The following is a 13,541-nucleotide window of genomic DNA, read 5'->3' on the forward strand; positions in this document are numbered from 1 at the left end:
CCAGGAAGTATTCAACAAAAAAAGCTCAGACATTAAACATTATGTCTGCAGTAAAACAGTCTTGTCAAGCCATCATGCAGGACTAAGGCATTTTGCTAAGTCAGAAACTTGGGATCACTATTCAGAAAAATAAATCTGCTTAGTCATATTTTTCCCTTTAACAGAATAAATCACATCTTTACTTTTCGATCACCATAATTAGAAAAAGGATATTTCTATGGAGAATCAACAACAAAGCAATGTGCTTTGAACAATGAACCAAGAAGCTTAGGCAAATAGTTTCAAACTGTATTGATTAAATATAGACACCACAAATCATATTTAAAGAGCCTACATAAATTAATGATGCCTAACTTAAGATACTCCAGTTTGAAAATGTGTACCTTTTTGTCTAACCATGTGCTTTCCTCTATATGTTCTAAATTTAAAAAGAGCCCACAGAATATAATTGGCACCTAATGACAAATCACTGTTTCTGTGAAAAACAACACATCATATCGTTATCTTTTGGTGAGGAGTAAGCATTGTGTTGACTTGGTATCTCATGTTTTTTTCTGTCAGTGGACTCTGTACTGTCCTTTATTACTAATTATTTAACTATTATTCAGTGCTTGTAATGCAGTAGGGGTATGTCTAAACTATGGGGTTTTTTCAAAAGAGGATATGCAGATTCCATGAGAATTTGCATATCTTCTTCCAATCGCTTTTTTGAAAACGGGTCTTTTGAAAATGAAAGGTTTTTTTGTGGGGAAAAAAACTTTTTTGAAAACCACGTAAACCTCCTTTTTTTTAGGAAAAGTGGTTTTTTTTTAAAAAGGGGGGGTTCCCCCCCAAAAATGCATCCAGACTACTTTCACTTTTGAAAGACCTGCTTTCAAAAAAGCAATCAGAAGAAGATATGCAAATGCCCGTGGAATCTGCATATCCTCTTTCAAAAAAACCCTCGTAGTTTAGATGTACCTAAGGTGATTTACAAAATACATAAAAGGGAGCAATGCTCCATTGATTTTGTACCAGCTAAGGGTTCTAACCTGTAAGCTGCTCAGGGCTGAGACAACAATCTAGAAATAGGCAAAATATGACAAGTAATGCCAGATGGGCCCTGGGAGAAGGATTTGGAGGATGGGTAAGAGAAAACTAGTAGTACAGGCAGTCCCCGGGTTACGTACAAGATAGGGACTGTAGGTTTGTTCTTAAGTTGAATCTGTATGTAAGTCGGAACTGGCGTCCAGATTCAGACACTGCTGAAACTGACCGCCAGTTCTGACTTACATACAGAATCAACTTAAGAACCCCAGGTGTCCCCAAGTCAGCTGCTGCTGAAACTGATCAGCAGCTGATTCCAGGAAGCCCGGGGCAGAGCAACTCTGCCTGGGGCTTCCTGTAGTCAGCGCTGGTCAGTTTCAGCAGAAGCTGACTTGGGGACGCCTGGGGCAGAGCAGCTGGGGTGCTACTGGACCAACCCAGCAGCACCCCATCTGCTCTGCCCCAGACGTCCTGATTCAGCCGCTGCTGAAATTGACCAGCAGCGGCTGAATCAGGACCTGGGGCAGAGCAGCTGGGGTGCTGCCGGGTTGGTCCAGTAGTGCCCACGGGCGCTGCAGGACCAATCGGCAGCGCCCCAGCTGCTCTGCCCCAGAGTCCAAAACAAAAGCCTGGTCTGCTGGGGGGGGGGGAGCACACTAGCTGCGCCCCCCCCCCCAGCAGACCAGGGACACGGGGAGCAGAGCCGCAGTGGCAGCGGGGTGCCGCGCCTCTGAGGCTTTGCTCTGGCAAAGCCTCAGAGGCGAGGGACCCCGCCATGGCTGCGGCTTCAGTCTGGGTGCCTGTGGTCTGCTGGGGACGGTCCCCAGCAGACCACAGGCACCCTGACTGAAGCCGCGGGGGGGTCCCGCGCCTCTGAGGCTTTGCCAGAGCAAAGCCTCAGAGGCGCGGGGAACCGCCGCTGCTGCCGCTTCAGTCAAAGCGGCAGCAGCGGCGGTTCCCCGCGCCTCTGAGGCTTTGCTCTGGCAAAGCCTCAGAGGCGCGGGACCCCCCCCGCGGCTGCGGCTTCAGTCCGGGGGCCTGTGGTCTGCTGGGGACCGTCCCCAGCAGACCACAGGCACCGGGTCTCAAGGGGCAGCAGCAGCGGTTCTCACAGTTCTCTGAGAAAACAATCTCAAGCGATCAATTACTGTATTCAAAATAGAGTTTGTTCTGTAATTTGCTGCTTCTTTCAATTAAAAATCAAAGACACTTTTGTTCTGGTTACTGTATGTCAAAGAAGTTTTGCCAAAAAGCAATAAAAGGAAGAAATTGATAATGAAAAGTCCTTCACTAAATAGGAAAAACAGGACAAGTCCACAATACTTTCTAACAGCACCATATGGTACATAGGTTTATTGTAATGTACTCTATGTGGGGCTGCCTTTGAAGAGTCTTCCAAAGCTTCAACTGGTCCAGAATGCAGCTGTTCAAGTTTTAACTAATACTCATTATACAGAGTATATTATGCCAGTGCTTCAGCAGCTGTACTGGTGTCCGGTATGTTTCCGGGCACAATTCAAGGTCTTGGTTATGACCTATAAAGCCCTAAATGGGTTGGGACTGGGGTATTTGAAGGACTGTCTCCTCCTATATGAACCTGCCCAGAGATAGAGGTGAGCTGTGGAGGCTCTGCTCCGTGTTCCTCCACTTATGAAAATAAAGCTGATGTCTACGCAGGGCAGGGCCTTCTCAGCCTTTGTCCCCAGGCTATGGAATTCTCTCCCCCAGGACATTCACCTGGCACCAACCTTGGCACTATTTTGGCACCAGGCCAAAGTCATCCTTTTATTGTTTAGTTTGTGTGTGTGTCATCCTCCACTTGAGGTGTTTTAGCAGGTTTTTAACCCCTTTTGGGGTTTGGGATGGGATGTGATGGGATGGATAGAGTTTTAAAAAGTGTTGTAAGCCACCTTGAATATTTTTAATGGGGGGGGGGAGTAAAAATATTTTAAATAAATAAATAGGAGACAAAGCATAGGTCTTGCTTTAGAGGCTACATCCCAAATTGTTCCCCCTTCCCACACAATCCTTAAAGCACTTGCAGCTATGAAGTTTCTCCATGTTTGGTGCCTTACCTCTGACTCGCTGCTGACAAAAACACCATATTGCCCTCACCCTCTACAACTTCCCCAGTTCCCTTTGCCTCTGTCCTCACCAAGTTCCTACTTTCCCTTTCCCTTTCACATCTTTAAGGTGTCTATCCACTTGTGATGTTAGCTGATGGCCCAGCATGCCTTGGTCCTGATGACTGTTTTGATACAAACTGTAGGGCAAGGAAGTTCTTCAGAGCAATTGCCAGCTACTCTCCCTGCTGCATGGCAGCAAAGTTAATCTCCTATTGAGGATTTGGCAGGTTCTCCCATCCTTGTTAATCCTTTGCCTTTCCCTTTGAGTGCTTCCCACTATTCCTCCGCTGCTCTCTTCCTCTGCAGGTCAAACACGAGGGACAGCTCTTGGAGATTCTTTGGCCCTTCTGGGCATGTAAGATGGAATTGCTGGGAGAGGGGTTGTGTTAAAAGAGCCATTATTTTTGCCTTTAACAGCTTTCTCTGTGTGAATTTTTAATCTAAAACTTTATTCTAACAGGTAAAAAACATTGATGCAACCCAAAGTGAACACAGTATCTGACATGGCTACTGTGCATTTGTTCATTAAATGTATCTAGGCATCTAATTCTCATTGCAAAGGTGTTCCTAAATGCTTCGGGGGATCTGAGCCTCGCTGCCGTAGGTGCACTGCCTGACAGCTAGAGTCAGTCAGGAATAATACTTCAAGCATTTTAATAAACAACACAACTTACTAAACAATTCATCTTAATAAACAATACAGTTTCTAATATATGCCACTAACATTTTATTCATTCTGCCTGAAACTACAATATTACAACCCCCTGTGCTTTGAATGAAAATTAAATTAATTCTGCAGTGGACAATATGGTTAAATGTCTCAGTTATTTGACACACATAATCCAGTGGGATATCCAGTATCTCAGCATAACCATCTGTTTCAACTCTTAATTAAACATTCAGGGCTGTTTTTGTAACTAGTTTTAATATAATCTTTCTTTTGTGGAAATAGTGGCGGCTGACTCAGTGAAAATTACTTTTTCTTGTTTCCTAAAATTGTGTCTGCTATTAAGGCCACAACTATGTGGCCTTAATAATCATTGATTTAGTATGTTCTGGCAGTTTTAAATCCCAGGTTTACACTTTTAGATTATTTATTTTGTGATAGCATACAAAGACTCTAGTGAGAATTGGAGTCGCATCATACTGGAAACAGTTCAACAGCTTACAATTCAAGACCAAAGGACTTGCAATCTAATGTAAACCAAGATGTTATAAGGAAGCTAACTCACATTACCAACATGCTATGGTTTTGCACACAACATACTTTTCATATAGCCTCTGTCCTCTCATGAACACCTTCACCTCGTTATCCAGTGGGAATGTTCCATCATCTTTCCTAAAGCGGTAGAAAAGTTTGACATCCTTGAATTCCTTATGCTCGTCACAAACTGAAACATAAAATAAGGGACATCAGAAATGATCACACTTATGTTAAGGACCCAACACAATCAGAACAAGTTACCAAGCATCACCAGTGAATTTAAAACCAGAACAGGTGTATGTAGAGCTCAGTCTTGCCTTGTCTGCTCCAAAACTGTTTATTGTACAAACATGCCCCCACACGTAACAGGCTGACTAGCGCCTTCTGGAATCCAAACTTCTAGATAATTATCCAAACAGAATCTCTAATATTTTGGAGCTTGCCCATCAAACATTTCAATGGATGTTGCAATAGCAATGCATAGCAAAAAGCCACCTATCTGGAAAAACCTTGTGATTAAATCAGATATTCCCTAAAAACCCTGAATCTAGGACTCAGTATTTTAAGGACTGGTTAACCAATGACTGTCACTTGATCAATCCAGGGCTGGACCAAGCAAACCTGAAACTTGCATGTATGTAAGTCAGAACACGTCTGGGCTGTCCGCTGCCCGCGTGTCCCGCTGCTTTGCTCCCCGTCCCCCTGGTCTGTAGACCAGGGAGACGGGGAGCAAAGCAGAGCAAAGCCGCGGAGCCCGAGGGCAGCAGGACAGCCACGGCGCGTCTGGGCTGTCCCGCTGCCCCCGTGCTCCGCGGCTTTGCTCCGGACGCCTGTGGTACAGCAGCTGGGGTGCTGCCGGTTGGTCCCAGCTGCTCTGCCCCAGGCGTCCTGATTCAGCCACTGCTGGTCAGTTTCAGCAGCGGCTGAATCAGGACGCCTGGGGCAAAGCAGCTTGGGTGCTGCTGGGTTGGTCCAGTAGCGCCAAGGTGCGGCGGCGCTACTGGACCAACCCAGCAGCACCCCAGCTGCTCTGCCCCAGGCGTCCCCAAGTCAGCCGCTGCTGAAACTGACCAGTGGCTGACTACAGGAAGCCCCTGCCCCGGGCTTCCTGGAATCAGCCGCTGATCAGTTTCAGCAGCAGCTGACTTGGGGATGCCTGGGGTTCTTAAGTTGAATCTGTATGTAAGTCAGAACTGGCGTCCAGATTCAGCCGCTGTTGAAACTGATCAGTTTCAGCAGCAGCTGAATCTGGATGCCAGTACTTACATACAGATTCAACTTAAGAACAAACCTACAGTCCCTATCTTGTACGTAACCCGGGGACTGCCTGTAATTTAAGGACTGGTTAACCAATGACTGTCACTTGATCAATCCAGGGCTGGACCAAGCAAACCTGAAACTTGCAGCAAAGACAGATAATAAGATTTTCTGTGTGATTCTGCTATGACAGCTGGGGAATAGAAAAGGTAATGGAGAATGGATTGAGAGCTGGAAAACACTTTTAGGGAAACAGTGGACAAAAGAGTCTTGTTAAAATTGAGAGAGTGGACTGAAATGACTCCAGCTAAGACAGAGATAAAGTGGGGGACATCCCAATCAAGCTATTATCACCACAGAGCTCTCTGCATGCACAGACTCATACTCTACCCTATATGGCACTAGTGCATGCACATTAAACATTGCATTACTGTTTTAACTTACCGCTGGTGGCATAAAAGGTGCCAATGGAACCTGGTTTACTAGCCTACCTAAATGTGGCCTACCTCAGAACATTCTTGAAATAATATTAACTTTAAAGTCAAGGAAAGAAAATCCTTGAAAATATCAATTTTGTACTTACAACAAGGAATCCGGTGGCAATTTATTAGGGCATACATGTTCATGAGCTACAACTCACTTCATCAGATGCTGAAGAAGAAAAAATGAATGTAGAGAAGGCAGGCAAAAACATCTTCAAAAACAGACTGCAAGGGAAAACTGCTGAGCTGGAATTCATATACAAATTTGACAAGGTTTAAATAGGCACATTCAGTGGTTCTCACATTACAACAGGTAAATCCCCAGTTAGGTACTCTTACCTTCTCATCCCTGGTGGAGATGAGCCACATCCACTCTGATTTAATTAGCACTGATGTCCCACTGCCTTCTCTGTATCTTTTTTTAAAATTCAGTCTGATGAAGTGAGTTGTAGCTCACAAAAGTTTATGTTCTAATACCCTAATAAATTCTTTAGTGTTTAGAGTGCCACCAGACTCTTTGTTGTTTTTTCTGAAACAGACTAACACGGCTACCTCTCTGAATTTTGTACTTAATTTTTTTTAAATCTTTTTTTGTCAAGGACTCTTGCCTTCACTCATTGACCCAGCTAACATCTGAAGTAGAGAGTGAGATTAGGTTCTGAGGGGGGAAACATTTTAACATTTTGTTAAAAGTTTAAATAAACTTTCAGATACCAAGTTTCCATTGTTCAATTAAATTAGGTTACTCTAACCTCCATGTAACTGTTCACTAACATTTCTTCAATAGAGGAAAAGCAGTTGGCATTGGAGTCCTTATAATTGCTTGGTATCAGTTCTTTAATTATCTACCTCAATTCCCAGGTTCCATAAATATCCAGAATTTTAATTTCTGAATCAAGCAGAATGTGTAGTAGTGGCACACATTCCGTCTGCATATATAGCCCTTCATTTAAGGTATTTTTTGTGCACTTCTGACTTTCAACTGTGCTCATGTACACATAGTTGCCTCTGGAGAAAGTCAACATTTGTTGGTTACAGACATTACTATATTCTCTGTTACAAAGAGATGAGGAAATTGCAATTTCAGATGTTGATTTTTTTTAACCGGACAATACTGTACACTTGAAACAAAGGGCTTGATTCTCCACTGCCTTGTACATTGGACATTTTGTACCTATACTTTATATAGATGTAAAATGAGTATATAAATGTAATAATTGATAATGGTTTGCAGGGCTCGACAAATAATACAATCTACTCGCCCGTGGCGAGTAGATTGTAACCCAGAAGAGCCAGGTTCAGGCGATCTGCACATGCGCAGAATGATCTGTGCATGCGCAAATCACCGCACAGCGCAGCTGGCAAGCGGGGCTTGCCGCGGTTCGGCGAGCCCTGATGGTTTGTATCCTCATTTTATAAACAATGCATGTGACTTCCAATACATCATTATTATAGAAATGAAGTAAGGGGTCACCATGACAGAGCAAGAGAAAAGATCCAGAACAGATTCAGTTTATAAAGAAAGGATGTTGCATCTAATGTATCTCACTACAGTCACTAAGGGAGAAACCCTCCCTTTTAACAGCTCCAAGTCCAGATGGTCAGAAATAACATCAGAGGTGTTCTAGACAGCAGAATCTCCGCTGAAGGACAGTAGAAGTGCAGGAGATGTGTAGCCATTGAGGCAACAGTGCTGTCTGAAGCAAGTGCATCCTTCTTTGCGGAGGAAAATGGACAATGGTCATAAAATCATAGGGCTAAAAGAGATCTCAGGAGGTCACTGTGTTCAACCCCTGCTAAAAGCAGGACCAATCCCAATTAAGTCATCCCAGCCAGGGCTTTGTCACACTGGGACTTAAAAACCTGTATGGATGGAGATTCCATCACCTCCCTAGATAACCCATTCCAGTGCTTCACCACCCACCTAATGAAATAGTTTTTCCTAACATCCAACCTAGACCTCCCGCACGGCAACTTGAGATCATTGTTCCTCATTCGGTCATCTGTCACTACTGTGAACAGCCTCTCTCCATTTTCTTTGGAGCCCCCCTTCACGTAGTTGAAGGATGCTATCAAATCCCCCCTCATTCTTCTCTTCTACAGACTAAATAAGCCCAAATCCCTCAGCCTTTCCTCATAAGTCATGTGCTCCAGTCCCCTAATCATTTTTGTTGCCTTCCACCGGACTGTCCAACACATCCACAGCCTTTCTATAACAGGGGCCCAGAATTGGATGCAATACTCCAGATGTGGCCTCACCAGTGCTGACTAAAGGGGAATAATCACTTCCCTAGATCTGCTGGCAATGCTCCTACTAATGCACCCCAATATGCCATTAACCTTCTTGGCTATAAGGGCACACTGCTGACTCTCATCCATCCAGTTTCTCATCCACTGTAATCCCAGGTCCTTTTCTGCAGAACTGCTGCTCAGCCAGTCAGTCCCCAGCCTGTAGCAGTGCTTGGGATTCTTCCATCCCAAGTGCAGTACTCTGTACTTGTCCTCGTTGAACGTCATCAGATTTTTTAGCCCTGAGTAGTCATGGTTCTGTTGGCTCCATCCTTACATCTCTATTAGTCACCCCTATACATTGGCATGAACAGGAGTCCCCATGAAGCAGAGATGTGCAGGGCACAGAGTATAAGGACTTCCCTTTCCATGGGAATGACCGAACCCTGACTTGCCTATATACAGCAGAATAATCGGAGGCCTTCTTCAATTGCAGAAGAAAGGTCGAGTATCACAGTTACCAAGAAAAAAATTAAAACAATTGGGGCTACTGCTATTTAACTCACCATGATGGATAATGCTGTGATCCAATAATTTCTGCACCAGTTTAATTGCTGTCTCTCTGTCTGAGGCTTCTTTGCGATCCAGCAGCCAGTCAATCAACTCTTTGGCAACAAAACAGTTTGGATATGTCTTGAGATGATGCCTTCTATCTTTAATTACCTTTTCTTCATGCAGTCTGAGCCTGTGGGTTAAATCACACTATTAATAACATCCGCAGAGAAACTATATAACCAAAGAAAGAAAGGACTCCTTCATATATAACATTCTACTGCCCGATTGCCACACAATTCACATGGAACCCAATAAATACTATGCCTAATTATAAAAATGTATAGTGGCAAGCCTGTTGAAAGGCAAAGAATACAAACACAAATTGTCATCTCACCATTTTCATTTTCAGCTGAAAAAGGACAAAAAAAAGCAGAAAAAGAAACAATATCAATGATTATTTTAAACCCAGCACATGGAGATTTTTTCCGTTCCAGTGGAAAATAAACAGGAGGAGAAGCAGATGTAATGCTCAGTGTAATCTGCTAAACATATGAATGCATGAATGTGTGTCAATACAATTACATTTTAACACTTTGGTGTCAGTTGAAACTAATTCTCCCACATTCCCTTTAATATGCTTGATACTACGCCATTATTTTTTGAGAAAGCCACTTTCAATGATTCATTAACCCCACTCTCTGGACTCAGCAGCAGTTTCTTTGTAGTATAATTCTTTTAATTTCCACTGGTTATGCAACTGCATTTTATCTACGCTACATACTAGGTACAGAGGCTGCTATTTAGAAGTCAGTATCTAGACAGTTTCCACACAAAGCTGTCTAACACAGCAGCAGCTACTTCCTTTCCCATGGGAAACGGAGCTCTGAAGTCTGCAAAATCCCACCCATATCTGGACTGATCAGAGGAAGTAAAGGTCTCTTTATGATTAGTCACTTTTCCAAATGAATATTTATTTTATATTTATCTGTTTGTTATCTATTTTATTTATACCAAAACAACAGGCAGAGATTTTGCAGATGTTTTAATTGTTTATTACTTTTTACTTTTAATTAATAATTTTACTGATAACTACTGAATTTTTATAGTCCCATTTATCAATAACTATGAAGAAAGCACAGGAGCCTCTCAGTAGAGCACATCATGGAGGGGGGAATCTTAGACTCCAACTGCAAAAACTTACACACATTTAAGTTTATGTGCTTTCAATGAAATTCTGGCCACACTGAAATCAATGGAACCATTGCCATGTACTTCAATGGTGCCAAAATTTCACCCTAAAAATAGTCTCAGTGACTTCAGTAGGGCTATGTGCAGGCATAGAAGGGCTTTTCTCTGAAAACAAGTAGCAGGATCAGGACCTAAATAGGCAGAACAGTTGCCAGAAATACAAACCAGTGCAATATGAACAATAGTTATTCCTCACTAACTAATCTGGTTTAAAATATTGCAGCACCTCAAAATCTTCAATGTATTTACCTTCACAGTGCTTCTGGGAGGGACAGCAGTGCTATTATCCCTATTTTGCAGATGGAGAACCAAGGAACAGCAAGGCAAGGTCACACAGGTGGTTGAGTGGAGAATTGGACCTTGGCCTCCAGAGTAGGGCCCTAACCACTAGTCCAGTGGCTCCCAACCACCGGTCTGCGGTCCAGTGGTGGATCACAAACCCATGCCTGCCGGGCCGTGGCACTCTTCCAGGTCATACCCCTGGCTGTGCACAAAGAATTTTAGGCGGGCTGCTTAGCGGACAGTTGTCCTGCCCTCATTGTGCTCCAGCTGGACCTGGGGAGCATTGAGGCTGTCCTTATTGGGGCAGCCTCGGCAGGCAAAACGCTGTGGCCGACTGGCCAGACCACGTGGCAGTGGGCAGCTGCAAAGCTAGAGCAAAGGGGGGCAGCCACCCACTGCCATGCAGCTCAGCCAGCCGGCCATATTGTTCCGCTCACCAAGGCTGCCCCAGGAGAGGCAGCATTACCGTGCACCGGCTGCTCCTGAAAGGTTGATGCAGATTTGGTTCTTTTTGATTTTCGATTCTTTGATTTTTTTTTTCCAGCTTTGGCTTCTGCCAAAGGGGGGCATACAATGTATATAGTTATAGTTGATATTAACTATATTGAACTGGACAACAAAACTTGAACCTTTCACCAGGGCCAGCCCAAGCCATGTTGGCGCCCTTGTCCCTAAGGGTATGTCTACACAACCCCGCTAGTTCGAACTTTTTAAATGCCGGCTAGTTCGGACTGCGTGCTGCGCGGCTACACGCGGCATGAACTAGCTAGTTCGGATTAGGCTTCCTATCCGAACTAGCTGTACGCCTCGTGGAACTAGCCGGCATTTAAAAATGGCGCTGGCCGGCTTTATGCAAATGAAGCCGGGGAAATACAAATCCCGGGCTTCATTTGCAACTCCGTATGACTACATTAACCCCCCTAGTTCGAACTAGGGGGGTAGTGTAGACATACCCTAAGTGCGTGGCGCCTCCGGGCGCACGGTGCATGGCCCCGCCTCTGGGTGCACAGTGCATGCGCAGGCCAGCCCACGGGGAGCGTGGGTGGACTCACAGTGCATGCACTGCCCAGTCGGCCTGGCCACTGCCGAAGGCACGCAGCCCGGGGCCACCCAGAGAGGGCTGCGCCTAGCCGTGCAGGGCCTTGTGACTGCAGGGGGAAGGAGGCTGCTGGCTGGTGCTGCGGGGGTTAACATGGCCCCCGCCCCGGGCAGCTGCTGCAGCCCGCCAGAAGCCGGGTGCCCCCCATAGGTTGGCAGCTGACCGGCTAGCCCATCCCTTAGTCCAGCCCTGCCTTTCACAGCATATGAAATTTCAGAGGTAATATAGCTGCTCTTCAGTTAAGGCTGTGCTGGAATTTGCATTGAAAGAAGAAATTAAGCCTAATTTTTTAAAAAATGAATGATAAAATGTATTTGGCTACAATTAGGATTAGCATATAGTCTAGGAGTGAAGACGATTTACAAGTGAATGTATTAACTTTATTAATCAGTCTTGCATGGTGCCTAGTTTTCAGTGTTGCCCTGTAATGCCAGACTGTATTGAATATATCTCAACATGGAATTTGGCCCAGTGTGTGCCATATTATGTGTTATTTTACTACCTCATTGGCTTCTGTGGATGGCTTCTGTGGGGGATCTGTTAAAGTAGTGCTTACGCACATAAAAAGAGATGAGTACATGTTGTTTAGACTAGAGGAAATCTTTGTTTCTTCTAAGATAAGTTGTTTCATGTATTTACTTAAGATTTATATAATCACAGCAAGGTTTTATAGTAATTGTGTTAGTGCCTTCTTCATAGCATAGCAATAGCTTGTTAGCAGCTGTGAAATGCTTGGCAAATCCTAACTTCTTTGCACAATCAAGAAGACTGCTTTAAATTGAACTATGCAGACTCTGTAACTGCAAATCCCATGTTCTACTCAATTATACCATCTGACATCCAAGAAAAATGTGTGTAAGCATTTGTCACAAAAATTAAAATGCTTTAGAGGGGAAGGTTCTTTGCATAAATTCATATTACCCAGGAGAACAAAGCAATCAACACTGGCTACGTCTAGACTGGCATGATTTTCTGGAAATGCTTTTAACGGAAAAGTTTTCTGTTAAAAGCATTTTTGGAAAAGAGCATCTAGATTGGCATGGACGCTTTTCCACAAAAGTACTTTTTGCGGAAAAGCGTCCGTGCTAATCTAGACGCACTTTTCCGCAAAAAAGCCCCGATCGCCATTTTCGGAAAACAAATCTGAGCTGTCTACACTGGCCCTTTTGCGCAAAAGTTTTGCGCAAAAGGACTTTTGCCTGAACGGGAGCAGCATAGTATTTCTGCAAGAAGCACTGATTTCTTACAGGAGGAAGTCAGTGCTTTTGCGGAAATTCAAGTGGCCAGTGTAGATAGCTGGCAAGTTTTTCCAGAAAAGCGGCTGATTTTCCGGAAAAACTGGCCAGGCTAGACACAGCCACTATGTAAGTGGTATGACAGCAAGAGCTATCGTCCTCCTAAAAGGTTTTTTCTTAATTAAATAAACCTTTCAGTGGAGAAGAGAAGTTATATGATAGCACGGAATATTTTGTAACATTAGATAAAAAGAGATTATTTTTTAAAAATGTAAAACAAAAATAAATATGTACTACTTAATAAAATACATTATTAAGTGCATAGGAATCAGCACACAGGTTTAGGCCAATGAATGACATGTATTGTGTACATACAAATGCAATGTAAAACAACACGTGACCTTTTGAAATAAATTACCATAACGAATATGCAAATATGTTAATTGTCATAATGAATATGCAAATGTTTCCATCCTGGTCCACCAAAAGTTTTGAACGAGTTTGCCAGTCCGTGGTATAAAAAGATTGGGAACCACTCCACTGGTCCACCCTTCCTTTCAATGTGATATTAATATGTTTTAGCATCACACTGTTCCTTTTGAAACCCACAAGGGCAACTAAGATGACTAAGGGTGTTAATGATGCCATTACTTGCGTCATAAACAAGACTTAAATATGGCTTCCACCTATAACTATCCATAACCAGCAGTATAGGAACTGTTTTGCAATATTTATCCTATTACTCTAGAATGAGATTGCCCTTCCCCCGCCCAAAGTTTGGCAACTCTGTAATATTTA

The 13,541-nt window shown here is 43.7% G+C and overlaps 1 protein-coding gene across 5 annotated transcripts in view; it reads right to left on the reverse strand.

Annotated features, from left to right (window-relative positions):
* DEPTOR (DEP domain containing MTOR interacting protein) overlaps nt 1-13,541 on the reverse strand; it is a 130,147-nt gene that overhangs the window by 79,287 nt on the left and 37,319 nt on the right. For all 5 annotated transcript variants that reach the window (XM_075920181.2, XM_025178687.3, XM_014580813.4 and 2 more), the window contains exons 3-4: nt 8,891-9,069; nt 4,420-4,543 (exon numbers count right to left, since the gene is read on the reverse strand). In XM_075920181.2, the coding sequence (XP_075776296.1) occupies nt 4,420-4,543; nt 8,891-9,069 (303 nt within the window). The remainder of the gene's footprint in view (nt 1-4,419; nt 4,544-8,890; nt 9,070-13,541) is intronic.

The sequence above is a fragment of the Pelodiscus sinensis genome, chromosome 2, assembly GCF_052426305.1.
Source record: "Pelodiscus sinensis isolate ZL-2025 chromosome 2, ASM5242630v1, whole genome shotgun sequence".
Lineage (NCBI taxonomy): Eukaryota > Metazoa > Chordata > Testudines > Trionychidae > Pelodiscus > Pelodiscus sinensis.